We start from the raw sequence: 27,295 nt of genomic DNA, 5'->3' as shown, positions 1-27,295 counted from the left end.
ATCTGTGCCCGCTGACTCCGTGGGTAGCTCTCGGTGCTGGGGCAGGGTAAGCTTGGTGCTGCTTTTCCCAGTTGGGTTGTACATTGATGTCTGTTTCTTGCAGGGGGATGGTGAGGCTCAGCTTGCTGGCAGGACGGGGTGCTGCTTTTAGTCCTTTCCTGGGTCTGTGGCTTCATGAAGTGCTTGGGTGGAGATGAGCACACAGAGCCTCGCTACAAGGTCAGGGAAGCTTGAGGCCACTTGTTTTCTAGCCTGAGTTAAGCAAAAATAAGGAAACTTCAAGCACAGATAAATGTAATAACAATTCCCTACAACCACAGCTGATACTGGGTTTAGGCAGAGGAAGGGTAGGAAAAAGGAAGATTAGTGGGCCTGACTGAACCTAGGGGGATGCTGGGAGCATTGTTCCCTGGGGGAAGGCTAAGGTGCTGCTGGGATGATTGGGTGTACTCCTTGCTCCTTGATGGAGGAGGGCAGGCTGTGTTTTGGTGCTTTGGGTGTTTAGCTCAGACCGCCCAGAGCCAAGTCCCCTCCAGCTATGCCTGTGGGGGGCTCTTTGCATTGGTGCCTTGCCACTGCTATCTTTGCCAATTGCAGGCTGTAGATGCCAATTATTTCCATTATTTGCTTCCCTGTTTTTCCTCAGTGAGGTTAAACTGTCTGCGGTGTAATTCCCAGGAACACTGCTCTCTGGGTAAAGCCCAAGCAGGTCTTGGAGCTATGGGACAGCAATCACAGTAGGCAGTGCTTCTAGCTGCTCCTGTTGCATTTTCAGTGGAGCTTGGCTTTCTCCCCTCCCTCAAAGGCAATGGGGAAGCAGGAAGAAGTTGTCCTGCTCCAGGAAAGCTTTGAGTCTACTACATGGTAAAACTTGCTTTCCTGGTATTTTGTGGCTTCTGGAAAAAACAAGATGTATTCATAGAAATTGAGGAAGATCTTAAAAAAAAAAAAAGAAAAAAAAAAGAAAGAAAGAGAAAAGAATAGAAATAATTTGGTCTACAAAGGAGTTGGGTTACCCCATTAAGAAGTGACTAGAGGTCAGCCTTTCTTCTCCCCACTCACCCATGTGGACACTGACATGTGGATTTGGAGTGGTGTTGGTGCTCTTGAGCTGAAAAGCAAGCCCTCAATATGTTTCGGTGTTCCTAGAGACAGCAGCCATGAGGACAGTCCTGGTGTTTGTCTGCCTGGTGGGGATGGCGTGTGCCTTCTCGGTGAGTGCCAAGTGAGGGGGGATCCCCCCCCCACCTTGCTGGGGCTGGTGTGGGGCTTGTACCAACCCACCCTTTCCCCCAGGTCAAGAGCTGGCTGTGGCGACCCAAGTTGGATGACTCGGAAAAGAACGCGGTAGGGTCTCCCCCACCCCGTGTGTCAAGTCCCACACGGGGCTGATCTTGAGGAAGAGCACATTTTGGTGGCTCCTGTACCCAAGGCCCCAGACTGATGGGATTTTCCCCCTCCTTCTCCCGGTAGGTTTTCAAGAGCCGGCGCCACCATTACCTGTACAGATATGTGTATCCCCCGCAGCGACGGTACCAGGTGGGTGCTTCCAAGGGGTTGCTGCTGCTTTGCCACCCTCCAAATGCAGAGATTTTGACCCAAAAGAGATGGGGGCACGGTCTGTGTCCTGTTGGCATGGCTTGTGGGCCTGGGCACAGATCATTGTACTCATGACACCACTGGGAACCCACCCACCCGCCTACAACTTGGTTTTCCCTCTTCTTAGGGCAGTGACTCATCTGAGGAAGAGGGGGATGACTCGGAGGAGGAGGAAGATGGGGTGAGTATGGCAAACCAACAGCCTGCAAAACAAATACGGGAATTTGGGAACTTTCTTTGGTTTTGTAGTCTCTGCTCAAAGCATTTGTGGTCACTGACCACCCACAGACTTGCACTCTGGATACAACTGGATTTTCTACTCTGGGGCTTATATTATTCTTTTTTTGTTGATTTTTTCCTTTTGCTTTCTTTTTTCTTTCTGGGTAGAGGTTGCACCAAACAACCCTGAGACAAGTTCTCTGGGTCTTCATTTCCAGTGCCTCAGAAAGAAGCAGGACAGGCCAAAGGACAGAAGCAGAGAGGTTCACACAAGGAAGAAGATGCTGTTAGGAACTCTTCTTGCCTTCTTCCCCTCTCAGGGTCTGTTGCCCCTATAGCACTGAGAAAATCCCTATGGAAAATCCAGTTATGCTCTGCATGTGTGTCTGTGGAGTGAAACAAACTGATGCTATATTGGGAAAGTCAAATTTGTACCAGTCAGATGGTGAAGCTGCTCCTGTCTGCTGAATCAGTATGAGCTTGGGCACTTTTGTAGTTGTGAGAGTCACCCAGGTCCAAACTTAAATGTGAGGGGTTACAAAGATCTTTTGTGTCTCATTGGGCTGCAAATACTCAAAAATAATCCGGTGGTCTCAGGCACACAAGTGCTTTGAAATAAGGATCTGGTATGCTTAGAGACCTGTGTGGCAGGCCTAATCAAGTATTTTATTGTTTGTTTTTTTTAATGACAGACAGGGAATCTAGTTTTAAACCCCGTTTTGGAGGCCTGTCAGGGCTTGGGGTATAGCATGGGGTGTCTCATGTGTCAGCCCTGGCACCTCCCTGCAATTTTCCCAATTTTACCTATTTTTCTCCCCTACCACTGCAATCTCTAGGGATAAATTTGAGTAGTGGGATGGGCAGAAAGGGTGGAATTTCATTTCTCAGGAAGAAATTAAGTGGTATGCAGGAATGTAGCTGCTCTTTAGGTCTGCCCTTTTCATTTTGAGGACACCAGAGCAGTGGCTGTTCCCATGCAGTGATGTGCCCTCATTGGCAGGGTGGTCAGCGAGAGGAATTGTGCTGAAAGGTCCCAAGGTCAGTTACAAGCATGTGAAAAGCACTGTTATATTAACTGCTGGATGGGGAGCATTGCTTCCACTAGCACAGCTGGCTGCACTGTGAAATTTGATGGATCTCCTGTTGGAGAGAAGAGCAGTCTGGAGTTTCTCTGCCATCAGGTGCACCCGTCTGAGGTGGCCCAAAATGCCAGAATAGGTGCCTTGGTCTTGGTGTGCGAGCAGCAGGGATTGCCCAGGGCAGTGATGACACTGACCTCGGGTCTCCCTGCCATGGCTGGGCTCATTTTCTCCACCTTGCAGGCTGGGCACTGGGTGAACTGCCCCACCAGTTCCTCAGTGGCTGCTCCAGGCTCTGTTTACATTTGGGTTATTCTTTTTTTCAGCCGTGCACACCACTGAGAGCCCTGCTCTGCTGCTGATCTCAGGGGCCAAGCATTGCTGATTGCTGATTGCTGGTGGGGTTTGGGCTCACATCTGGCTTTGAGCCATCACATTCTCAGTGACCATCCACACATGACGTGCAGTGTGTCCACATGTAGTGTGCCTGTGGTTTTCTTTGTTTACGGGAAACTGGGAGAGGGAACTTCAGAAAAAAACCTTTACATGCTTTGCAAAGCAAAACATGATTGCACAGTTCCAGTTGCCCTGCTGCAGCTTCTCCATTTCAGCCTGGAACAAGTCCCATGGGAAAGCAGGGAACTCGGATCAATGCCCAAATGCTGTGTGTGGATGCTCTGTACCCCTCTCACTGCTGAGAGGCCTGCCCTCCACTCCAGCTGCTGACCCCCTGCCCTGTCCTGTCCCTGTCCCTGCAGGAGCCATTTTATGCTGGCACCAAGGCAGCTGGACACCCTGCTGGAGCAGCCCCTGAAGAGTGCCAGGGTGCACTGGGAGGAGACGTCACATACCAGCAGGTGTGGTTTGGGGAGCTCAAGGGGGCTGTTCACTGCATGTTTGCCTGCACCCATGGGATGCCCTGCACCCTGTTTCTGCTTGGGGGGCTGCTGTCGAAATAGCCATAGCTGGACCAAGCTCTGGGCATTAACTTGGGTTTGGAAAGGGTACCCCAAAAAGACAGTCCTGCCATGCAAGGTGTGGGGGGATACTCAGCTGTGCCCATACTTGTCCCTTTCCACTTGGAGCTGCAGTCTCCTAACATCCAAGTAATATTGAGTGGTCTTTCCTCTGCAAGGGCAAGGGCTGTCAAGGGACCCTGAAAGGGATCAGGCAGAGGACTGCCAGCAAGGGGGAAGACTCTGAAAATGAAGACAGTGATGAGAATGAGGAAGAAGAGGAGGAAGAAGAGGAAGAAGTAGATGAGAATGAGAATGGTGTCAATGGCACAAGCACAAATACCACAGAGGGTATTGGACCTAATGGCAATGGCACTGTGGTGGCTGAGGAGGGCACTGGTGAAGCTGAGGAAGAGGAGGAAGAGGAGGAAGAAGAAGAAGAGGAAGAGGAGGAGGAGGAGGAGAAGGAGGAAACTGAAGCCACCACCATTGCAAGCTCCACCAACAAAGAGGGTCTGACCCAGGCAACCACTATGGATGACGGGGGACCCACAGATGTCACCACAGATGCCACCACAGCTGGGGAGCTGTGGGAGTACGATGTAACAGCCAGGGACAACAACCGATGGGATGCGGGCACCACCGAGGGTGGGTACGAGGAACAGGATGAATATGCACGTGGGGACAGCTACCGGGCCTACGAGGATGAGTACGGCTACTACAAAGGGCATGGATATGATGTGTATGGCCAGGATTACTACTACAGCCAGTAAACAGGGGGGAAAACCCTGGTGCTCTCCCTGCCTGCCCCAGCTACTCAGGAAGGTGCATCCAAAGGCTCCCTGGAGCCACTGCATGCCAGAGGGGATGCCAGGCAGCTTGCCATATGCACTGGCTCCATCCCAGGGTTTTTTGTTTTTTTGGGGTTTTTTTGTTTGTTTTGTTTTTTGGGTCTTTTTTGGTATCTTGCAAAGTGAAATGAAATTAAATAAAGCAACTAAAGTGAGCTTGTTGGTGACAAAAGGTTTGGTGCCAAATTTTCTGGGGTCAGTAGGGCAGCACAGCGCCTGGTGAGGGGCTGAGTGGCTACGGTTGCCCATGATGCTTAGGGCTGAATCTTGTTATTCCAGCTCAGATGCACATGAAAGGAGGGAGGAACAGCAAGGTTAACTTGGAAAGCCTCTGTAGAGTCCCCTCTGAAAAATTAAAGGGTGCTCTTAGGGACACTGCTGTGGGATTGCAGCCACATTTTATGTAAAGTTCATGTGAATTTCCAGTATGTGAGCAGTGATAATTTACCACATCTTCCATTCCTTGGTAATGTGCCTGACCACACACCAGGCAATGTTAATAAGGGTAAAACCACTAATTTCTCTTTCTATGCATCACTAGCTGTAGATGCACACCCCTGTAATAAGGGCTTTGCTTCTTCATCCCCTTCATCCCTGCACCAGGCATGTGGGTACAAGGCTGGGTAACTTGAATGTGTGTCTTCAACACCAGTACTGCAGCCCAAAATGTTCTTGTCCCACAGCCTCATTCTCAGAGCAAGGTATGGCTGTCACAGTGACAGTGGTGCATCCACTCCTCTCCTCCATTAGCAATGGGGATGCCTGGCTGGGAGTCCTCAGGATCCCTGCTCAAGGTCACTTCCCAACAGAATTGTGTCCCTGGCCAACTGGTTATCTGCATTATGGTTAGGGGTAGAACAAATCTCACTTGGTTCCAGGCAGATGACACCATATGGGAATAGTGATGACCTTCATGCACAGTACCCTGCTGTGGGTATGTATGGCAGGTACCCTACTGCTCTTGCACTCCTAGGAAGGAAACCTGAGTTCAGCTCCTGATGCAGGTCCAACTGCAGAACTAGTCTATTCCTGCAGCAGCAAGTCACTGCCATTGTACAAAACTGATCCATACGTCAAAGCCAGGCTGCAGCTTCTGGGGAGGCAGGAGATGTGTCCTGCACTGTGGGCACCCCCAGCAACAAATCCCTATGACGGCACTGGGGAGCCCTGCACGGACTCATTGCTGGTGTGGAGACACGAGAGTTCCATCATCCGCATCCCCAGGGGGTCTCCAGAGACGTCAGGGAACTGGCATGGGCAAAGGGCCCTGGCACTGCCAGGGGCCAGGTCCTGCTCCCACAGGGTGCGTAGCCCAGTCCTGTGTGCGTCAGCCCTCCAGGTATCTGGCAAAGGCTCACCTCCAGGAGCCAAGGCTGCCCTGTGGGGTGGCTTCTGACTGCCACTCCCTGGCTGGTGAGAAAGGGTCAGTTTCCTGCCGGCTGCAAGATCTACTCCTGCTTGAGGCTGGATGCTGATGGTTTAAGTGTATCTGGTGATAATGCAGCAGTCATGCCAGCTCCCAGGGTTTGGGTTAGGGCAGAGTAGGGAGTGGGATGGGAGCTGCTGTCACCACCACCACAGTGAGTGCCTGAGCCAGGCTGGCCACAGCAGTGGGAATCCTTCTTGGCCAGGGTGTAGGTGACCAGTAGTGCCACCAAAAGTAGAGGTGGGGAGAAGGGGAGTTTGTACATCGTGCACACCCTTGCAGCACTTCTTCATAATGAAATTTGGCTCAAAGGGATCTGTGCAAGCAGTGCATGGAAAAACATACATGAGGTTTTTTTGCTTTTTTGCCACTCTTCTATTTTGCAATTGCACAGACTTAGCTCAGAGGGTTGAGGTTGAACCCCAGAAAGCAAGTGTCAGAAGACACAGCATAATGGTGGCTCTCAGCTTGGCCAACTCTGCCCTTCTGTGCCAAAGGGCCAGAACCAGGCCTGGCTCTGGATATTGCCCTTCTGTTTCTGCCAGCTTTCCCCTGTTGGTCACAGTAAGCAAGCCAAGACCCACTGTATGCTCTTATCAATAACCAAGCTGGACATGTGCCACACTAAGATCTGTGCTAATCATCGGGCAATTTTGCCTTCAGAACAGATATTTATAAACTTTGCTTTCTGTTTATCCAGCCAGGTGGAACATTTGATAGCTGTCTTTTACCACAAACACATTTTTAGCTGGAAATTACTCCCCCTGGTTATCTGCGGGTGCTGCCAGAGCTGACAAATGTCCCTGGGCAGGAGCTGATTGGCTCTGTGCACCCGGGGCCAACTTTAAATTTCAGTAAAGTGGGCACAGGCTCCACAGGGACCTGCCTCTGACGAGAAAAGGTAATCTTCTTACCCAGCTTCCTGCCCTGTCTCTTCCTAGCCCTTCAGCTCTGCTGTCCCTGAGTGGGGATTCTGCTTTCACTCTGGGCAAGCCAAAGTGGGGATGGGGACATCCTGATCCTTGGCTGTGAACATCTCTTGAGCTTACATTGCTTTGCACTGCTGATCCTTGTGCATGGATTTCCTTCTGCTGTTTCCTGTAGCACTGCTGGTACGGCTGAAAACAGTCTCTGGGATGGACCTCCAAGGCCAAGCAAGGGTGGTTGGGTGAAATGAGAATTATTGGGCAATGGAGATATTGCCTCCTGCCATTTATGAGTGCTGTGAAATCCTGCTGCTTTCTTAATTCAAATTTATGAACATCTTAGCTTGCAGCAACTTTGGGGGATCATTTATCGAAAATATCTATCCAAGCTGCTTTGACAGAGGGAGTTAGGAAGTTTTAATAGCCGGTGGCAGAGCACCCACTCAGAGCTGCTGGCTGTGCCCTGTGCACATAGTCCTTCTTCAGAGGAATGCAGAGAGGCAGGACAATGCCAAGGGCCGCCTCAAAGCCTGGGAAAAGCCGGGATCACTGGAAAACCCTGCTGCCATGGGAGCTTTGGGATAGCGGGAGCTTTTAGGTTGCTGCTAACCAGAATTATTGAGGACCACGAGTCCCAGGAAGACAACACAGCAATGCTTCACTTTGTGCTTCCAGGAGCAGCCCAAGATGCAAGCATCCCTCGTCTGCCTGTGCCTATGCCTGCTCAGCACAGCCCTCGCCACACCTGTGAGTATGGCTTTTCCTGGGTTCCCAGCATACTGCTGCAAGTGTGGGATGTACTATCTGGTCCACCCCAGAATGCTTTCAGCAGAGGGAAAACATGGGTTGTAGTTGTGTACACCACCTCTGGTGCTTGGGGAGGGCATTAAGGCAAACAGCAGAGGTGAGCCCAGAAGGAAAAATATATGTTAGCACTGAGGTGGCTGAGCATGTCCCTTCAGTTTAGCAATCAGGGCACTGCATAAGTGTCCGTCTGGGTGGCTGTACCTCCTCCCCTGGATTTCCGTGGGTCTGGGATCTGGCCAGTGCTTTTGGCTTGCAAATAGCCTGAGCCAAGCCACAGGAAGGGGCTTCCCACAAGTGTGGGAAGGATGCTCATCTTACCTGTGGGGGGAACAGCGGTCAGAGGGGTGCCTGCAATTATTTTCCAGCTCTCCTAATGTGAAATTTTGAGAGATGTAACTAAAAACACAGCAATCTACGATGAATATAATAGCAGCCATTTTTGTCCTGCAAAACTGTTGCTCAGTGTACTAAATACACAGCTAGAGTGAAAGTTTCCTAGAAAAGGTTTGCTTTTTTTGTCAGGGTAAGGAGGAGGGAAATCCTGTCTTCCCTGAGCAATGGGCCTGGTCCCCTCTCATATGTCTTTTACCCCCCCAGAGCAAGCTCTCACAACCCAGTCTGTAGCAGGGCAGCCCAGGGGAAGGCAATAAATCAGCACAGATTTGCTTTTCAGATAGGGGCACAGAAGGGAGCTAATACTGTGCTGTGTAACCAGAGCTGTAATCCGGCCTTTGATACTGTTCACAAACAATGAAACAACCTGGGAATATTCAATACTTTGGGGTGTGAAGGCTGCTCCTTCAGCTGGGCTTGGGATATTTCAGTGACTAATTTTGCTGAAATCAAAGAGGACTCACCTCCATGGGGCTGTCTCTCACTCTGGCACATAGGGAATGCCTGCAATGGCTTTGTGGGGCTCACAGGATGCTTCCACCAGAAGGTCCCCCAACCCTGAGGGATGCACTTACCAATACCCACCAAAAGATGCCAGGATAATCAGGGAGAGCTGGAAGCCTGCAAGCATGTACAGAAACCTGTCCGTGAGGACATGGAGGTTGCTGGTCAGTAGCATAGTAAACACTGGGGAACTCCACCAGTTAACCAGTTCCAGACTCCAATCACAGAAAAATCCAAGCAGTAAGATGAAGCATTATTTTGTGAGCAATGGTACTGTATATAAAAAAATGCTCTGCCATAAAATCCTCTGCAGCAGTCTCCAGGAAAAGGTTATGTGCAGACCTAGAAATCTAGCATGCAATACAATCATGCTGTAGCAAAATTCACAACACTTTTTGGACCCTGGAAATGGGGATTTGGCCTTTTCTACTACTCCTGTCTTTAAGTCAGTATCCCAGGTAGTGCCTGGGAATTTATTGGCTTATCAGTGCAGTTTTCCCACCCTTCCCTGAACATTGGGCAGGGTGGGTGGCCAGCAGTGGGCACTGGCACCTGCCTGGATGCTGGGGCACTGTTTGATGCCTCAGCTCTTGCCTGTGTTTTGCTATCCACAGGTGCCACCACCGCTGCCAGGGAGAGCTGCTGGGAACTGTGTGGGACAGCACCGGGTATGTATCCCTCTGCCACTTCCTGGAGCCTCAGTGGATACTGGAGGGACCCTACTGCAGTGCCAGACACAGAAAGGGAAACTCCTGCCAATGCAATTAATAAGAAAGTTGTGGGTTTTGGTTATTTTTTTCCCTACCAGATACTTCTGAAGGGCTGCAACGCCAAGCATGGCTTCTACATTTTCAAATATGTCTACTCATTCTCAACGCGGAGGAACGAGACACAGATAAAGGTGAGGAGGTGGCCAGGGGACACTGCAGGACCCTGGCCTGGCTGTGGTGTCCCCAGCAGCCATCCATCATCCTGACTTCTTCCTTGTGTGTACTGCACAGAAAGAAGAGGCTGACCACCAGAATATCATCCCCAGCCACCGGGTGGATGAGGACAATGCCAGGCAGGAGCCACCAGAGGCTGGGACAGCTCCAGAGAACAGTGACAACAGCAGCACTGAAGTAATCGAGTATGGGATTGTCCTCAAGCCTGAAAACCGCAGCACCCCAGGCATCAGCAGGGATGGTCCCAGCACTCGCCCTGGCACTGGCACATGAGTGCGTGGCAGTGGCGGTGGCATGGGTCCCACCCCATCCAGCTCAGAAGGCAGCGGCGATCTGGATCTGGTGGTGGAAGTTGATGGCGGTGTTCCCATTCTTCCTCAGGGTGAACACCCCAGTGGGGTTGTGGTGGAGAATAGGTCCAGTGTCAGGAGTGAGGATAAGAATAACGGTGCCCTCAGGGTGGTTCCAGTGGAGGAAGCCGTGACTGCTGGGAGGTGGAGGGCTCCTACCACCAGAGGGGCAGGGGATGAGGGCAGCAGGGAGGCCACTGTCTCTGGCCAAGGGCAGGAGGGTGTTAAGCAGGGTACAGGGACAGGAGGCATCACTTCGTCCTCTGTCACTGAGAGGATGGAGGATGTCCAAGTGGATGCTGCAGGTGTGGATCAATACGCTTACGTCCCCGATTCAGGCAGTGTCACCATCACCCATGGGAGCCTGGGCAGCACAGACAGGGCCATCGGCTTCACCCAGGTCTCTCCAGACAAGGATGATGAGGTCAACATCTTCATTGGGAGGGCCAACATCCATGTGGGGGAGCAGGAAATCACCCAGGCTGGTGTCACAGTGGGTAGTGAGGATGACGGCACCCCCTCTGTGGGAACCAGAAGCCCCCTCCCCAGGCTGGACATTACTGCAGCACCCAGTGGTGGTGAAGATGACAGCATCCCTGCCCACAGGCAGCCTGAAAGACTGGCCACCACAGCCATCCCAACCCGTGGGGACAGTGTCACCAGCAGCCTCAGGGATGGCCGTCTCAATGGAGAGGATGAAGAAGGTGCAACCACCATTGGTGTTGATAGAGGACTGGTAACCCCTGCCCCCTGGAGAGTCACTAGTGGTGACATTACCAGCCCCACAGTGGCCAGCATCCATACAAAAGATGATGATGAGGTAAGAGGTGAGGGGCAGAGGTCCAAGGGGAAGCCAGACCGTGTGGCTACCACAACCCCCCGCCAGTGGGGTGACATGGAGACTGCTGCCACTGTCTCAGCCAAGAGGGTCAGCATCCGCCCGGCCACTACTGAGGAGGACCGCACCACCCAGTCGGTGACAGCCAGCAGCCACAAGGCAGGCACGAGCACTGTGCCGGGCAGAGGAGGGAGTGGGGAGGTGGGGACAGCCACCTCCCGACTCCCCCGTGTGGAGGCACGGCCCGGGGCAGGGATGAGGGTCCGTCCAGGGGGAGCGGGGCTGGACAAGACACCCAGGATGGACAAAGCACCATCCCCAAGTGGGAAACCCAGCAGCTGGGCATCAAGCGGGACCCAGAGAAGTTCTGGCAGCTATGATGGTGATGCTGGGGGCAGGTCGCATGCCACCAAAGCAGGGCCCAGCCCCACTCCACAGGCAGGGCAAGACACAGGCAGCATGACAGCAGGCAAGGGCCGGGAACAGGGGCAAGGCGGAGAGAGCAGGACAGCAGTGCCGGGGGCCAGGAGTGGCCACCTGCCTGGGCAGCATGGTAGGAGGCTGGGGTCTGGGACGCCGGGCACCATTGCGACGCTAGGCCGCAGCCGGCAGCTGGACCAGGTGAAACGGGCTGACGAGCTCCACGTCCGTGAGCGGGCCTTTTACAGCCTCGGCGGGGCGGGCGGCGGCCCCCATGGCCCCTACCCCGGCCTCGGGAGCACCGACAGCAGCCAGTCCTCCGAGGGGGACCGGGGCAGCCACAGCGAGAGCGGACAGATGGGACTGCAGCCCTCAGGGTGGGGATCCCCAGGGTACCCCCAAGGCCGCTGGATGCAGGGGCCCCTCTGAGGTGCGGCCGGTATCCACCCTGGCAGGCTCCAGCGGTGGAGCTGGGGGGTCCCACATGTCGCGTTTTCCCCCTTGGCATCCCTGCTGCAGGCTCTGCTCTTGAGTGGGTGAGGGGCAGGTTGCTGGGGGGCACACAGTGCTTCAAAGCCCAGGAGCCAAAAATCACTGGTTCATGCAATCTGCTGTTAATCTGGGGGAAGCTGGGCATGGCAGAGCAGGAATGCACGGGCATGCTGTGCTAGACAGCCAGGGAACAGCAGCCATGCTACACAGCGTAGGGTAGTGGTGTTTGTACATTGATGTGAAGCAAGTAAATAAGCAGTGAGAAAAAAAAGCCTGTGTCCTTGCAGTTTCCCTTCCAGCCTACTGGAGAAATAAAGGCATTTCTGTACCTGAGGATCTGCTGACTCTGGTGTTTGCTATGGGACTTGAGGCAGTCACTCTGCCACAGTGTGCTGGGGGTGGGCTGGTCCTTGGGCATAAGGGGATTTCTGGCCCCAGCACATCCCTGGCCGTGCCATCTCCTGTGGGACTGCAATTTGGCTAACAAGCCCCCCACATCCCTCCCTTGGGCTATCAAACGCTGCCCATGGCCACCAGCCTCCCTGGGCTTGCTAGGGAGGCCTACAGAGCATCCTCCCCCTTGGTTCATCCACCTCCCCCTGCAAGAAATCCCCATCGTGCCTTCTTGATGGTACATTTCCTGGCCACACTGTCCTTCCAGGAGCACCATAACACTCTGGCTGTGCCACCACCATTCCTGCCACTGGCCCCCGCACACTGGCCTGGCTAGGCTTCAATACGCTGGAGCCATGCTGTCAGTGGTGCCCAAAGTTAATCACTGTTTATGCAATTGCAGGTTGCTTTTTCTGTCTGAGAAGCTGCTAAACAGATGCTAAAACAGGCGTGTTCAGCCTGCCAGAGCGAATGGCACAGTGGAAGAGGCATCAAGCCTCAAGGGGAGATATATTGCCTCAGCACATACTGAGGGGACTCACCACCAGAGCTGTGCCCATGCAGGGGGCAGGTGGGAGCAGCCAGGAGCAGCCACAATGTCAGTGAAGTAACCACAGAGTGCCTGCTTCCTCTGCACACCTGCACGCAGGGAAGTGGCAGATCCTGTTATGGGACACAGAATCACAGGATGGTTTGGGTTGGAAGGGACAATCTAGTTCCAACTCCCCTGACACGAGCAGGGATGCCACCCTCTAGACCAGGTTGCTCAAAGTCCCATCCAACCTGGACTTGAATGCTTCCAGGGATGGAACATTCATAGCTTCTTGCAGCAACTTGGTACTTAAGGATCATACATGGTTGATTTATACTGGAACACCAAGACACTGTGTGTCTCACTGGCGCTATCAATTACCACCAGCTCTCAGGACTCTGCTTTGCTACTGCTCATGCTCTCCAGCAGAAAAAGTCAAAAACTGCATGTGCCCACCATGCCCCCACCAGGACATTAGGCTCTGGTGTCTCCCGGGAAGCTGCTCTATTTGGCTTGGTCACAGTGTTGCAGAGACATGGAGATTTAGGCAGCCTGTGGCAAGGATTTGCCTGCAGCTTCCCATGCTCAGGGCAGCAAGCAGAAGACTCCCAAGGGCTCCTGTGCTGGCCCATCCAGCTCAGACTAAAAGGGGTTGCAGGGCTGCTGCCAGTCTGGGCTGGATGACTCACCCCTAGAACTGCCACAGCACATCAAACCCCCAGATTTATGGACTATGACGATGCTTTGAGGATCTAGGGCTCGGCATGACTGCCTGGCAAATGAAGTGGGTGGTTTTGGGGTCTCACCACTGGCAGGGTTAGAACTGAGAAGTTTGCAGATTTTCCATCCTCAATCCTGACCACACCCTTGTCCAAAGGATTAAGCAACATCCTTAAGCAAGAGGTGGACACCATCTAGTGGAATAAAAAGCCTATTGCTGGGAATGTTTTGTGCCTGTTGAGTGATGCCCAGCTATGCCTGATGCTGGCATGGGCACTGCTGCCGTCTTGTCCCACTGCTTCCCCAAGGTCCTGCAGAGCTCTGCCTGAATGGCGAGGCCAGGTATAAAACTAGCTAGTTTATAATGCCATTATTATAAATTGTATATGTATATATATATAAATTATAAATGCCATACATTTGTAAACCAGCATTACCTCCTTGCACAGTTGCTGCTAAAGCACCTGGAATTTTTGTGCTGTGACTCTGGCTCTACATCTGGGAGAATACAGTATTTTGGTATGCTCACCCTGAAACCCCTGCTCAGTACCACAATGTTGCCTGGCCCTGCTCTTTCTAAACACACCTGCCAAATAGCACAAGTGGCCACTAAACATAAAAAATGCAAGTTTCCCTAGGAAAGGGTTTTCCCTGAGTATTGGAGCAAAGTGGGGAGCTGTTTTTTCCTTGCAGTGAAGGGTGAGCAGATGAGGGCTGGCAGGGTCGGGGTTGGCAAGGTGACACTGCCCACCCTTCATGCTGTTGCTGAAGTGATTTAGGGTCTTTCATCCCACCCTGTAAGAGTGTGAACCCAAGTCAAGAATGATATGTACTTTCTGAGGGTACAGAACAAAAAATAAATCATCTCTAAAAATCCCAGCTACTCTTATGAATGCTAATTGTGTTAATGTGGTCAGGCAAATACGGGTACACACTGCTGCTTCAGGCCAGCAAGGCTGCAAAGAACCTCTAAAATGCTTTTTGAAAGAAGTCTAAAAACCAATGATGTACTTTGGGGAACCATTCAAACAGAGTTTTGAACTGTATGTTTTCAGCTACAGAGCTCAGTGCTGGCTGTATGAACGGGGCAGGTGGTGCCCATCACAAATAGCTCTTCTCAGATGGCTTCTTCTTGGCTGTGGGGTGGCAATGGGCACTGCCTGGTGAGACAAGGGTGCCTTCCCCATTGTAACACCATGGTTTTTCAGAAGAGGGCAAAAGCAGACAGCCAGAGGGAGCAGCTGAAAGCAGAACCTCTCAAAAGAGAAGGAGCTACAGCACAATAACAATTTTCCTCCTCAACTGCTGTAGTTACTCATCTTCATCCCATGCCAAAGACTAGGTACTGAGAGGGACTGAAATACTGTGCACACCCCCAGAAAACCCTTCCTCCCAGTGCTCAGCCTCCCTGCTCCTAAGCTGGCAGCCAAGGCTGGGCAACTGCAGGGGGTCTGAGCACATCCAGGTTTTTGGAGTCTGGAAGATGCCCCAAAGCCTCCATCCTTTGCCAAGAGACATACTCATTGCCATTGAGGAAGGTGTAAAGGAGCCCCAGCAATAAGAAACCTGGGATTTATTTCTGCAGAACAAGCCACACAGTACTGCCTATCATCAGGGGGGTTCAAAAATGTTTTTAGTTATTCTGAACAGTCTCTGATAGACCATCCACCAGCACTTCCCTGTAAACATTTTGGGAAACATACTCTGAAGTTACAACCATTGCTGTAGTCAAGTAAAGGCACATTTTGACACATGGAGTAAAATGCAGATCTCAGTGACACGGGTAAAAAAATATTATTAGCCAATATTATAATCTGTTTGGGGTCTCTTTTGGTAATCCTTGCCTATTTCCCTGCATCCTCATGGTGGCTTTAGAGGGACTGGTCTTCAAGGTTTCTTTGGGGAGCAATTGCCTTGCAGCTGGATACTTTGTTAAACAACATCCTATACTACATTCACACTTAGATTACTTTATGGGTCTTGTTCTGATCATCAGGGTATCCCTGATTTGGAAGATTACAGAGCTAACAATCCCTGAACTGTGGGTTTCTCACTTCCTGAGGTTCTTGGAAAAAAAGCTTCTCCTGCCAAAAAATCCTGGCAAACCGTAGCCATTGTGTGAAAATCCCAGTGCTGTTCCTCCAGGTGATTAATACACCAAGCCAGTTAATCTGGGTTCAGTTTAGGCTGTTGGCTATAATTAATCTTTTAAGTTTGAGAAGTTGGTAGATACAAACTTCTTCTGTTATGAAATAGAATGGCAGGGGTTGTTTCAGAGATCTTACACCTTGCGTCAAAGCTGGCCTGCATGGGTAGAGATAAAATAGGTATGTGGCCTTTTCAGCTTCCCGGTAATGTGCAGAGAAGGGGCAGGAATTTTATCTCTCTCCCACTACCAAGTGATGAATATTTTCAGTAGTAGCATTAATTTAAAAGTGTTGGGCCTTACAATGAAGTCTTCCAGTCCCCTGCTGCCATCATCCAGCAGTGATGAGGAAGATCAAGCCTGACAGACTTCAAATGTTTGATTTACTAAAAGCTGACCCTCCTTTTCCTCAGTGCTCCGTTTTCCCTTATCCCTGTTGACACATTCCTACAAAAAGCCATCCAGTCCCACCCCAAAATACAAGTAGAGCTGAGCCCACTCAGCCAACCTCAGCTGTACCTGTAGAGTGAGCAAACAGGCTCCCTGCTGTAACACATGGGATGTTTTATACACCAGTAAATCCACTTGTGCTTCACTTCAGTTTAAATACTCCTGCCTTCCAAAAATATAGTGTCTAAAGGGCAGAGTTTTAGATAATAAAAATCCTAAAGGAGATTTAATGCTTGAAATAAAAATGCTAAGGTGCTAGAGCAATTCCAAATACTTATTTAATATATTAATAAGTACCTCATGCCAGGCACCAAATACGAGAAATGAAGGATGTGAGTATGATGACCAAAATCAGCCTTCGCTTCAATTTCAAGACACAGGACTGAGAAAAATGGGGAAGTCATCCCCATCCATCTTTAAACACTCAACACTTTGCCAGTTACCCAATAGCAACAGTTGTATCAACAGAGAAAATGCTTTAAGAAATTATTCTCATCATGTAGAGTGTGAGCTGAAAATATCCATATGCTATCCACAGCAATGGATGAATTTTCACCATCCTCCCCACACCCAAGAGCACCCACAGGACCAGATGCTGAGGACCATCCCTGTATCCAGCAGGGCTGGGATGGGTTTGCTGCTGCTCTCAGGAGCACCAGCCAAACCCTTTGAATGCAGGTCCAGTGGCAGACTGGCTGGAAGAAAAACTGAATGTTAATTTCACTTTCCTTGCTGTGTTACCTTTCACAGCAGAGCAGGGCTTCAAGGGGAAGGTGCTGTCCCCAAGAGCAGAGCAAATCCCCCAATCTTCTTGTGAAATTCTCATCAGAGGAGTAGTTGAAAACCTGAAAGACTCAAGACTTCAGAGATTTTAAATAAGAATCAAAACTGTTAGCATTTCACCAGTTTAGAAAAAACCCAACCCAACACCAAAAATCTCTTCATTTAATTTTCACTTCTATTTATTAGGGATTAAAGTTAAAACAGTCTCATGAGAGTTTTCAGCCACAGGCTAAAAAACATGAAGCAGAAGAGAAGCTGTGGGTGCCCTGTCCCTGGAAGGCCAGGCTGGTCAGGGTCCTGCACACTTTGATGTGGTGGATGGCTTCCCTGCCCATGGCAGGAGGTTGGAAGCAGCTGATGTTTAAGGTCCCTTCCACGCCAAAGCATTCTGGGACACCAGGGGGGTGCAAAAGAGGGCTTCTGCTACGGTTAATGGAATGTTGCCACAGCTAAACTGTTACCACAAGGCTTCCATCCCAGGGTGCCAGGTGACCTGGGGTCCGTTAAGCCAGTTGATGGATCCTCTGCTGGGAAGCAGACGCAAAGTGTCCAGCTCCTCTGCATCGTGTCCATCTTCTCCATCCCTGGTGGGAACAGAAGGTGATTTGCTGACATTTATGAAGAAAATCCTTGACTGACTACACGTAATCTACATGTAAGTGTAGATTATTTTTGAAAAGGTTTCTGATGCTGAGGGGCTGTTCTGGGCTTCTGGCTCAGCTGCAGGTGTCTGAGGCTCCAGTACTGAACTTGTATAGAAACTGGTGACTCAGGGATGGGAATCCTGATGCAGGGGTGGTATTTAAGAGAACAGGTATTCCATACAGGTAATCTCCTCTCTTTTTTTCTGGTAGCTTTGGAAGAACATCGTTCTCTGACCCCTAGAAGTCAGGATTTTGTAGCAGTGTGCTACCTAAAGGAATCTAAGGGATCAGACGCTGTAGATTCTCTGACATTCCTTCTCTGGTGCCTGTCCCACTTTCTCTTCCAGTGGTTTTAGATCACAAAACACCATGAGCACAGTGAGTACTTTACTACTCAATGCAAATCTGATTCCTAAAACACATTGTCTAGGGACTTCCGGAAAGCATTTAAAGAGTTTGTAGCAAATGCATGGGAACAGAAACCTATTAAGACTTCATGTAACTTCATGTTTTGGGAGACAGAAAATTTTTAATTTCTCTGAGTGCTAGCAGTAGCTCAAAATGCTTACAATGTGAACAATTGTGGATGCAAAAAGAAAGCAGGGAACAGAGCCTGTGTGAAACCAAGTCACACAGGCTTCTCACTCTGGCCTGAGAAAGCATAAAAAAGAATCCAAACAGTCCTTGGTAAAGGACAGCAATCTTTGTAGGTGTTGTTTAGGAAAAGAGTCAAGTGGTGGTGTTCCACTTAACCAGTGATGGTGATGTGTTGCTTTAATGACCAGTGAGAGTTTTACCTCTCAGACCTTCTTGAACATGTGTTTAAAAGAAGATTAAGAGTAATAAACATTGCTCTCTTGGACAATGCAGCTGAGAGAGTCATGTCGTACTGCATCGCCATTTCCAATTTAGTGCGACAAGCACTACCTGATAAAATTGTGAGGTAGTCTCCTCATCTTCAAGCCTTTGGGATAGGCTTTTTCTTGGAGATAAGGGAGATTCCTTTTTCCTTGATGCCGTGTGCTCAGGGAGGAATGACCCATAGCACCGTATGATGCATATTCCAGCCTTTGCATGAGTGTTTTCTGTACCTTTGTGCTTTCATTGGTGTTGCAAAAATGGGGGCCATGTTACCCTTACTCTCACAGAAAATACTAAGGCTTTGCTCCCTCTTAGAATCAGCTAAAGCGCCGTGGAGAAGCAGATGATTCTGGTCAAACTCAGAAACGGAGCAGGCTGATCGCTCCTAGGAGAGCTGGAGCTTCAGAGCCAAAGCCAGACTTCAAAGAAAGTGGTACACTTTCTTTTGAACTTGGTAAGGACATAAACTGCTTCTGAAGGTCGGGGGTCCAGCCAGATGTGTGCATTTGCCAGTCTCTAGGCCTTTTAGCGGGGAGGAGGGGAAACCTGAGATTTTAGGAAGCCCCTAGTATGCCACCTGTAAACAGCAAGGCTCCTCACAAGCACGTGGGTTTGTTGGTGATCTGTGATACATTTGCACTAGTGGGAGATGAACTGTGTAACAAAGGTCCAAGTGCTGCTGGAACACCTGAATGTCTACTCTGAGCAGCTGGCAGTTGCCCCAGCTGCCACTGCACAGGGTGGCAAACTAAGTTTGGGATCTCCCAACTGGGAAGCAGATAAAGAAGATTTGTCATTAGCTGTGCCCCATCCCTCTAAGGAACAGTACAGCATAGTAATCTAAAATCAGGATCCCTACTGTGATTCCAGCTTTGGTTTGGGTTTGTTTGCTTTTTTTCCCTGTATGATATTCCCCTATGTTTAATGAATCTTACATTGGTGTGTACCTTCCTCAAGCTGCTGTTATTCAACAGAACTGTATGAGGAGTTCAGCCACTCTTTCTTGCAGAGGATAGGGCTGGCAGTCTCCTGTGGACGGTTGAGAGCAAAGCTGGAGTGAAATGTTGGACACATTCCTGAAAAGAAGAGATCCAGGGCACAGATCAATACTATCTCAGCCTGTTCCTCTGGGGCTACCCATTTCATTCCTCTGCAATTTCTGGTATTGATTCTAACATTCTGGTTTTCAGCTGGTGAGGAATTCATAGGTGTCACTGCTGACTCTTCTGACTCTGAAGACATCAATCTAATTGTCAGTGACTCTGGCAGTGTTGTGGTAAGTAGTGAATTACATGCTTCTCTCCATCTCACAGCTAAATTAGTTTTCTCTTGTGCTGCCAGGCCTGTCTTCTGGCATCTAAATGTTCAGTCTGACATTCAGGGCTGAAACACAGCTCTGATTTACCTACTTTAGACAGAGCTCCCAGTTAACCCCAAATGCACCTGTGAATGCATCAGCATCTCTGGGTATCACTTGCAGAGAGTGAAAAAGACCTTGTTGCTCCAAAACTTGGGGAGAAGGTTTACTAATCATAGGCAATTGAAGGAGCCAATTTAAAGCTGAAGCTGTACTAGGGCTACCCAAGATAAAGGCCAGTGATTTAAAGAAAAAGTAAAGAAGAGGACAGGAAGCCTTTGACTTCCCAAATATGAAGTGTTTAGCTGCAACATTGGTTTGAGGTACTCCTGTCACTTAAGTACCAAGCACACCTGGGTACTGGCTGGGGTACAAATTGTTTATTATTCCAAGAAGTATTTAAAGATTATTAATTCAGTTCTATTTATTACTCCAAGAAGAATCTGCAAAGATCCAGCCCATAGGGTAGTTTATCCCCTGAGTTTTGGGATGCCACTTCTGCCATGCAAAGCAGAAACACACAGCAGTGAAGTTGAAAAGGCCTTGAACTTTATGTAAGAATCTACATGTCCCAACTCCAATTCTGCAAAATTAAGAATGGGTTTGGGGTTGGATTTTTTTCTTCAGGAGCTGTTCATCTCATACAGAGACTTAATGGCTATCACAGCTGAAATTGCCCATTTGTGGGAGAAGGAGGGAAAGAAACACAGTCTAATCCAATCATAAACTGAAACAAAGGAGCAGAGTAAAAGGTGTTCATATGATTACTAAGTTACCTCTGTTTTTAACCTGTTCTAGCAGTGTGAGCAAAACCAGCAGCATCCACTTGTTTCCAGAACAGAAGATGATTCAGCCATTCTACTGGCAAGTGAGAAAGATGTGGAACCAAAAGATAGTGATGGGTATGTGAGAGATAAAGTGTATCTCTCTAAAGACCAATTTCTGATATAAGGTAGAAAGAGGTTTTTGTCAAGTTTCTGGGTTCTGCTTAATTCTGTGCAAAATCTTTGGACATAGAATATAATATCCTGTCTGGAAGAGAACTAAGTAAAAAAAAAGACTAGCAAAATCCAGCAGAAACATGTCTTGTCTGTTCATTAAGTCATTAATGAATGTATCTTATATTATGGCTTGAGATGCACTGAAATGCTTTTAGTACATAAGAGTTTTCTGGAATTTTTGTGTTGGTGGGCTGGGGTGTTGCTAAATCAGAGTAGATGTTTTAATTTCTGACATTCTGTGTATCCGTAACCCTTTATGTGTGGTGAAGTTAATGGCTGCAAGTTCCTCTGGTTGTGTTTTCTCTAGCGCATGGCCATCAGGTACTCTTAGTTCTCCAAACTGGATGGATGAGTACTTAGAGGTGAGGATCCATGTATTGTCATAGTTTCTGTTCTGTGGGAGGGGAATGGGGCAGAGAGGGAACTGCGCAGCTCAGCTGGCCCGTGTGGCATGCTGTGGGCAGCTGGCTCAAAGCACAGCCCTTGCTTTGGAGCTCCAAGTAGCTCATCCCTCCAAATCACTTCTTGCTGGTGAACCCTGAGGGAGAAACTGTTGCCAAGGTGGCACTGGCAGATCTGGGGGCTCCTCATTGTTCTAGCAGCTACTGACAGATTGCGGCTATTCAAGTTCTATTTGTCTGGTGCCCATAGACAAGCAAACTGGAATTCTTTCCTCCCAATTCCTGTTCTGGCTTTCTTTCTTCATCACCTCTTCACCTGATATGAAATTTTTATGGCTAACACAACTTAATTTGCCTTTTTGAGAGAAAGAGGGAAAGATTTGCCTGCAGCCTAAATCCAGATAGGGAACTGAAACAGGGGAGTAAGGAGGAGGGTTTTAACATGTTTTCTTAAACTGCTACCCTTTCTACCCACCTGCAGTGGGAGCAGAACCAGGAGTACCCACTTCTCTCCACACCAGTGGATGATTCAGTTGTTCTACTGGCCAGTGATGATGATGAAATACTGAGAGATAACAATGGGTATGTGACAGATAATGTGTCTCTCCAAAGTCTGATTTCTAACAGAGTAGCAACAGGTTTTTTGCCAAGATTTTAGGTTCTGTTTAATCCTGTGCAAAAACTTCATACCTGAAATATAGTGGCCTGTATGGAAGAAAACAGCATAAAAAACAAAACAAAACATAAAATCCATCAGAAATTTTTCTGCTCATGGAGACATTATTGGTTGTATCTTACACTATGGTTTCGGATATGTTGAAATATTTGCAGTACATAAAAGTACTTAGAATGGTCGTGTTGCTGGACTGGGCTGTTGCTGGGCTGGGATGTTGCTAGATCAGACTAGGAGATACTTAATTTCTGACATTTTTTGTATGAGTAACCCTTGTTGTGTGGTGAAAATAATGACTGTATATTTTTCTTGTTCTGTTCATTCAGGCTCTTTGGTCCCTTAGCAAGTGTGGTTTACAAGGATTGCTTCTTATGGGTAAGAATCCCTATGTCATCTTTGAATCTTCTGTGGGAGGGGAATGGGGCAGAGCGGGAGCTATGGGACTTATCTGGATAATGGGCAGCTGGCTTGAAGGACAGCCTTTGCTATGAAGCTCCAATCTGCACATCCTTCCAAGCCATTTTTATTGGTGGTGTGCATCAAGGGAGAAGCACTTACCAATATAGCACTACTAGATCTTTGGGTTCCTTGTTATTTAGCAGCAATTGACAGATTGAGGATATTTCAAGTCTTCTTTGCCAGCTGCCCATAGAGGAGCAAACTGGAATTCTTTACTCCAAATCCCTGTGGAGCTTTCCTTTCCTCAGCAGCTGTTTATCTAACACCAAGTGTTTGTGACTATCACAGCTGAACTTGCCTATTTGGGGGAGAAAGAGGGGAAGAAACATTTATAGACCAAATCCAATCATGTTACTGGGGGAGCAGGATGGAGGGTGTGTAGGTGGTTCTTAAACTGCCTCTGTTTCTGCCCTGTTGTAGCAGACGGAGCAAAACCAGCAGCACCCACTTGTTTCCAGAGCAGGAGATAATTCAGCCATGCTACTGGCAAGTGATGAAGAGGAAGGAAGAAACAACAATAGGTGTGTGACAGATAAAGTGTATCTCTCTAAAGTCTAATTTCTGACATAGGGTAGAAGCAGCCTTTTGACAAAGTTTGGGTTCTGCTTGATATTATGCAAAAACAGACATAGAATATAATATCCTGTCTGGAAGAGAAGTACTTTTAAAAAAAGAAATCCTAGTAAAATCCAACAGATTTTTTTTTTCTCTATTCATGAAGTCATTAATGAATATGTCTTACATAATTGCTTGAGACGCATTGAAATGCTTGCAGTACATAAGAGTTTTCTGGAATTTTTGTGTTGGTGGGCTGGGGTGTTGCTAAATCAGAGTAGATGTTTTAATTTCTGACATTCTGTGTATCTGTAACCCTCTATGTGTGGTGAAATTAATGGCTGCAAATTCCTCTGGTTGTGTTCTCTCTAGCGCATGGCCATCAGGTACTCTTAGTTCTCCAGACTGGATGGATGAGTACTTAGAGGTGAGGATCCATGTATTGTCATAGTTTCTGTTCTGTGGGAGGGGAATGGGGCAGAGAGGGAACTGCGCAGCTCAGCTGGCCCGTGTGGCATGCTGTGGGCAGCTGGCTCAAAGCACAGCCCTTGCTTTGGAGCTCCAAGTAGCTCATCCCTCCAAATCACTTCTTGCTGGTGAACCCTGAGGGAGAAACTGTTGCCAAGGTGGCACTGGCAGATCTGGGGGCTCCTCATTGTTCTAGCAGCTACTGACAGATTGCGGCTATTCAAGTTCTATTTGTCTGGTGCCCATAGACAAGCAAACTGGAATTCTTTCCTCCCAACCCCTGTTCATTTTTCTTCTTCTTCTTTACTTCAGTTCATCTAATATGAATTTTCCTGTTTGGGGAAAATTGAGGGAAAGAAACAAAATTCCATAATCCAGTTTGGAAACTGAAATGGGAGGGGGGAAGAGGGTTTTCAGGTGGTTCTGAAACTGCCTCTGTTTCTATCCTGTTCCAGCAGTGGGAAGAGAAAAATCAGCAACCTCTTATTTGTTTTCAGTCAGCAGCTCTTTAGCTACTACTTTTAATGTCCTTAACCAAAATTAGAGAGCAATAGCCAAGCATTGTTCATCTGATCTGTTGTAATTGCTTGGTTGAGCTGGTACTGGTATGTAACACCAGGGCTGCACAGAAAAGTCTAATTGTATTTTCTTGTTTCTCTCTTCACATATGCATTGATGCAAGCTTATTGAAGGTGAGTTTACATTTTAAAGTTGATAATGGAATTGTTATAAATATAACATATATAACATTTATATATATATATAATATTTATATATATTTATATATAAAATATATATAAATATATGTAAATAAATATGTTAATAAATATACTGATACTATATTAATCTATTATATATATTAAATATATAAATACATACCATAATAATAAAACTAAATATAGTTTCTCTGTGTCCTTTCCAACCATCTTGAACAGCAGGGATTGAAACTGCATTTAGCAAAAGGCAAAGAACAGTGCTAAAGCCTCTGGCCACTGTCTTAAAGAATGTATCCCATCTGTGTCTGATAGCTGCTATCAAACACAGTGGAAAATCCCCACAACAGAAGTTGTTGCTCAATACTTATATAGGAAGGAACTTTAATTTGGTGACATTTTCTGTAATTTTAGCTGATTAGTGCTTGATAATTGTTACATGGACACAGGAGTTGCAGAGATCATTGTTGCATGTGTATTCTGAGAATTAAAAAGCAAACACCTCTTCTCACCCTTTGGGTGTTACCAGGCCATTAACAATTTGTCTCCTTTGAACTATATGTGTTATAATTTTTAAGTTACCTTAACACCATAGGACCACAGCAGATCCTGTTAGTAAGAATTGTACAAGGGAGGCTCCCTTTATAAGGCAGATTTGTTCACAAGTAGTATAACTCTGTGGAATATATGACACTGAGACTCTCTCAAGTAACAGCTCTAGCTGTTTGTAGGGTGAATAGAGCAAATGTTTTGTGTTGGTCTGTAGTGGAACAGTCACAATGTGTGGAATGGTTCAGCCTCAATATTTAGGGAAACTAGCTTGTTTAAGATTGCTTTTAACCCAGCTAGGGCCATTTCAAATAGGAACCATTACAGATAATTTATAATGATATAACTCATTTAAAGGGTAGTTCCAAGGAGAGAGAGTAAATAATAGATCTAACTTATTGAAATTAAATTACAGGGTATGAACAACAAAGAAGCCAACAGCTGTTGGACAGCTCTGTACTGAGTGATGATGATGAAAATGAAACAACAGATAATGATGTGTCTGTGACTGATTCATCATCTGAAGAAGGGGATTCATCAGAAGATGAAACTGAAAGTTCAGAGTACGTATGCCTCATGACCTACCAGACATGGAATTTTGCCTTTTGTTTTTCATATGTTTTACTGCTATGGTCTGGCTTGCCTTTGAAACCCTCACTTACTCTACTTATCTACTTATTTACTCTTCCAATGATGACCACATCCCATGCTGCATGATGACCAAATGATACTACTTTTACTTTAGGAGAGGGAGGCAGCCCAAGGCAGATAGAAAGCTTTGGAGACAACCTTAAAGATGAGTTTGGGGGTATGGCAAGAGAGGGTGATTAGGCACACGCCATAGCTCACAATGCATTACATTTTCTTTTCATGCCGGACTCTAGTAGTGCTGTTAGATAAGGAAATACTTCCATTGGTATCGATGGCACAGACAATTCTGTGCAGGTTTTAATAAAGCTGGTGTGCTTTGGGTTACTGAAGGGCAGAGTAGGAGAGAACTTAATATAAAAAAGGCATAATTTTTCACTTCAATCTCAAGTTTCTCTGTCATTCACCTTCCTGCTCTGTTTAGGCAAGGCTGAAGGGCAGCATTTAACATTGAGAAAAGGGTCCTTCTTGCCAGACCTGTTTGCAGTGTTACTCTGTAGTGTCAGGTTTGCTCCATTCTAGAACTAATAGAATTAGTAATAGAATATATACTAGTAGAATTTCCAGAGGAGAGCTTGATGCTTTAGTTACAAAGCTGTTATTGATGACCTGTTGGACATAAATGCTGCCATATATAGACTGCCCAGTGCTGGAGGCTGCTGATACTTCAGATCCTAGAGCAGGGTGCCCAACTGCATCCTTCTCCCAGTGAAAACCAAGATCTTATTTCCTTTGGGAGACCCACAGTCATTATTACATACAGCAAACTGAGAGAGTTAAGGATGTGCAGGGCTCTCCAAAGGAAATGTGCCATGGTTGCTCAGCACAGTCAGAGATTACATGACATTTTATGCACCAGTGACCCTCCATGTGTGGTGACATAAACAGCTGCATGTTCTTTCTGATTCTGTTCTCTCTAGTGCTTGGCCAGCAGGTATTATTAGGTGCCCGATCTGCATGGATTTTTACCCACAGGTAAGGACCCACCTGTCATCTTTCCAGCCCTGTGGGAGGGGAATGGGGAAGAAGGGGAGCTGCACAACCAAGCTGGCTGATGTGGGATGTTGTGGGCAGCTGATTTGAAGCACAGACCTTGCTTTGGAGCTCTAAAATTTACTTCTTGTCGGTATATGTAGAGGGAGAAACTTTTGCCAAGGAGGCACTGCCAGACCTACGTGGTCCTCATTATTCAGCAGTAACTGACAGGTTGCAGATTCTTCAAGTCCTATTTGCCTGCTTCCAGTAAAGCAGCAAACTCAAATTCTTTCCTGTTGTGATTTTCTTTCTTCCAGATCATGCAAAGTGGACGACTGATTTTGTCAACACTGTGTGGCCATGTTTTCTGCAGTCAGTGCCTCCCTTTTGCCCTTCAGACTGCCAGCTTTTGCCCAACATGCAGGACAGATCTCACTCCACAACAATACCATCCCATTTATATATAAGTACTTGTATTTTTCAAGGCAGTCTCAGATGGATTGTGAGGAATAGGTGGTACAAAGACTTTTTTGTTTTTGTATATAGTTTTTGTTGTATAAGGTTCCATTTTCTCTGAATTTAATTATAAGTAATTTTTAATTGATTTAAATATAAACAAGTCTGCTCATCTATGTTGGATTCTGCTGGTAGACAGATTTCTTTTAACAGATACAAATAAAACCCTTAGTTTTATCAGTCAGAAGTGCTTGTTCTTTTCATCACACTGTAGTCATTGATTTCTGGGTGGAAATGCTGAAGGCATGAGCTTTGTAATTCTTGTGATAGTGTGTGTTTTATAGGGAAAAGGGAACAGGCACTGCTTGGGGTGTGAGGCCTTCTGTTTCTTAGGACAGACCTAGCAGGATGTTTTGCTAAAAATGTCATTATTTCAGTTCTTTGAAGGTTGAAAGAGTAGCAGGTTGTGCACACATCGAAAGACAACTATTTTCTTTGAGAATAGTTTGTCTGTATCTAGACAGCTCGTTTATGGCCCAAGCTGCCCCTTGTTTTGTCCTTGGTTACAGTGTTCCATTGATGACTGTCAGCTGATGACAGGAGCACTGACAGCTTCTATGAAGCTCCTCCCCTTCTAAAAAGCAAGCTAAAGGACTTAAACATAATTGCTTCAATATAATTGCTTTATTAGAACTGCTTCAATATTG

At 47.6% G+C, this 27,295-nt stretch overlaps 4 protein-coding genes across 6 annotated transcripts; all 4 read left to right on the top strand.

Moving 5' to 3' along the window:
• On the top strand, positions 1–4,859 carry IBSP (integrin binding sialoprotein). Its single transcript, XM_023926354.2, has 7 exons — positions 1–46; positions 1,150–1,214; positions 1,297–1,347; positions 1,474–1,539; positions 1,727–1,780; positions 3,656–3,754; positions 4,033–4,859. Exons 2-7 carry the CDS (start codon positions 1,161–1,163, stop codon positions 4,624–4,626), a joined length of 918 nt encoding a protein of 305 aa, XP_023782122.1. The 5' UTR covers positions 1–46; positions 1,150–1,160; the 3' UTR covers positions 4,627–4,859.
• Positions 4,860–7,649: 2,790 nt separating this feature from the next.
• On the top strand, positions 7,650–12,137 carry MEPE (matrix extracellular phosphoglycoprotein). The gene is made up of 4 exons (XM_023926353.2): positions 7,650–7,803; positions 9,375–9,428; positions 9,569–9,661; positions 9,762–12,137. Exons 1-4 carry the CDS (start codon positions 7,744–7,746, stop codon positions 9,975–9,977), a joined length of 423 nt encoding a protein of 140 aa, XP_023782121.2. The 5' UTR covers positions 7,650–7,743; the 3' UTR covers positions 9,978–12,137.
• On the top strand, positions 9,999–12,137 carry LOC147653168 (uncharacterized). The gene has a single exon (XM_086889649.1). The coding sequence runs from the start codon at positions 9,999–10,001 to the stop codon at positions 11,739–11,741; it is 1,743 nt and encodes a 580-aa protein (XP_086745775.1). The 3' UTR covers positions 11,742–12,137.
• A 1,639-nt stretch (positions 12,138–13,776) lies between these two features.
• On the top strand, positions 13,777–26,832 carry LOC111928877 (uncharacterized). 3 transcript variants are annotated; one of them, XM_086889651.1, is made up of 13 exons: positions 13,777–17,483; positions 17,683–17,850; positions 18,649–18,787; positions 19,524–19,609; positions 20,492–20,592; positions 20,999–21,053; positions 21,574–21,674; positions 22,092–22,140; positions 22,645–22,745; positions 23,152–23,218; positions 24,925–25,072; positions 26,078–26,132; positions 26,450–26,832. In XM_086889651.1, exons 2-11 carry the CDS (start codon positions 17,842–17,844, stop codon positions 24,970–24,972), a joined length of 756 nt encoding a protein of 251 aa, XP_086745777.1. In that variant the 5' UTR covers positions 13,777–17,483; positions 17,683–17,841; the 3' UTR covers positions 24,973–25,072; positions 26,078–26,132; positions 26,450–26,832. The 3 variants fall into 3 exon arrangements, with proteins under 3 accessions (XP_086745777.1, XP_086745778.1, XP_086745776.1); XM_086889652.1 differs by having other exon boundaries at positions 20,489–20,592; positions 23,152–23,939; XM_086889650.1 differs by having other exon boundaries at positions 14,322–17,483; positions 20,489–20,592.
• The last annotated feature ends 463 nt before the right edge of the window (positions 26,833–27,295 follow it).

Source organism: Cyanistes caeruleus, chromosome 5 (assembly GCF_971803275.1).
Source record: "Cyanistes caeruleus chromosome 5, bCyaCae1.hap1.1, whole genome shotgun sequence".
Lineage (NCBI taxonomy): Eukaryota > Metazoa > Chordata > Aves > Passeriformes > Paridae > Cyanistes > Cyanistes caeruleus.
Note: the sequence above shows the minus strand (reverse complement) of the source record. Positions and strands in the feature narration are given on the sequence as shown.

Bases quoted from the DNA above. Each gene is read 5' to 3' on its own strand.
- IBSP (XM_023926354.2), top strand. From the start codon at position 1,161: ATGAGGACAGTCCTGGTGTTTGTCTGCCTGGTGGGGATGGCGTGTGCC. The intron at 1,215-1,296 runs GTGAGTGCCAAG...CCTTTCCCCCAG, and splicing joins GGATGGCGTGTGCCTTCTCG to GTCAAGAGCTGGCTGTGGCG. The intron at 1,540-1,726 runs GTGGGTGCTTCC...CCCTCTTCTTAG, and splicing joins CCCCGCAGCGACGGTACCAG to GGCAGTGACTCATCTGAGGA.
- LOC111928877 (XM_086889650.1), top strand. The intron at 19,610-20,488 runs GTAAGTAGTGAA...AACCTGTTCTAG, and splicing joins GTGACTCTGGCAGTGTTGTG to CAGTGTGAGCAAAACCAGCA. The intron at 22,746-23,151 runs GTGTGTGACAGA...TGTTCTCTCTAG, and splicing joins GAAGGAAGAAACAACAATAG to CGCATGGCCATCAGGTACTC.
- LOC147653168 (XM_086889649.1), top strand. From the start codon at position 9,999: ATGGGTCCCACCCCATCCAGCTCAGAAGGCAGCGGCGATCTGGATCTG.
- MEPE (XM_023926353.2), top strand. From the start codon at position 7,744: ATGCAAGCATCCCTCGTCTGCCTGTGCCTATGCCTGCTCAGCACAGCC. The intron at 7,804-9,374 runs GTGAGTATGGCT...TGCTATCCACAG, and splicing joins GCACAGCCCTCGCCACACCT to GTGCCACCACCGCTGCCAGG. The intron at 9,662-9,761 runs GTGAGGAGGTGG...TGTACTGCACAG, and splicing joins GGAACGAGACACAGATAAAG to AAAGAAGAGGCTGACCACCA.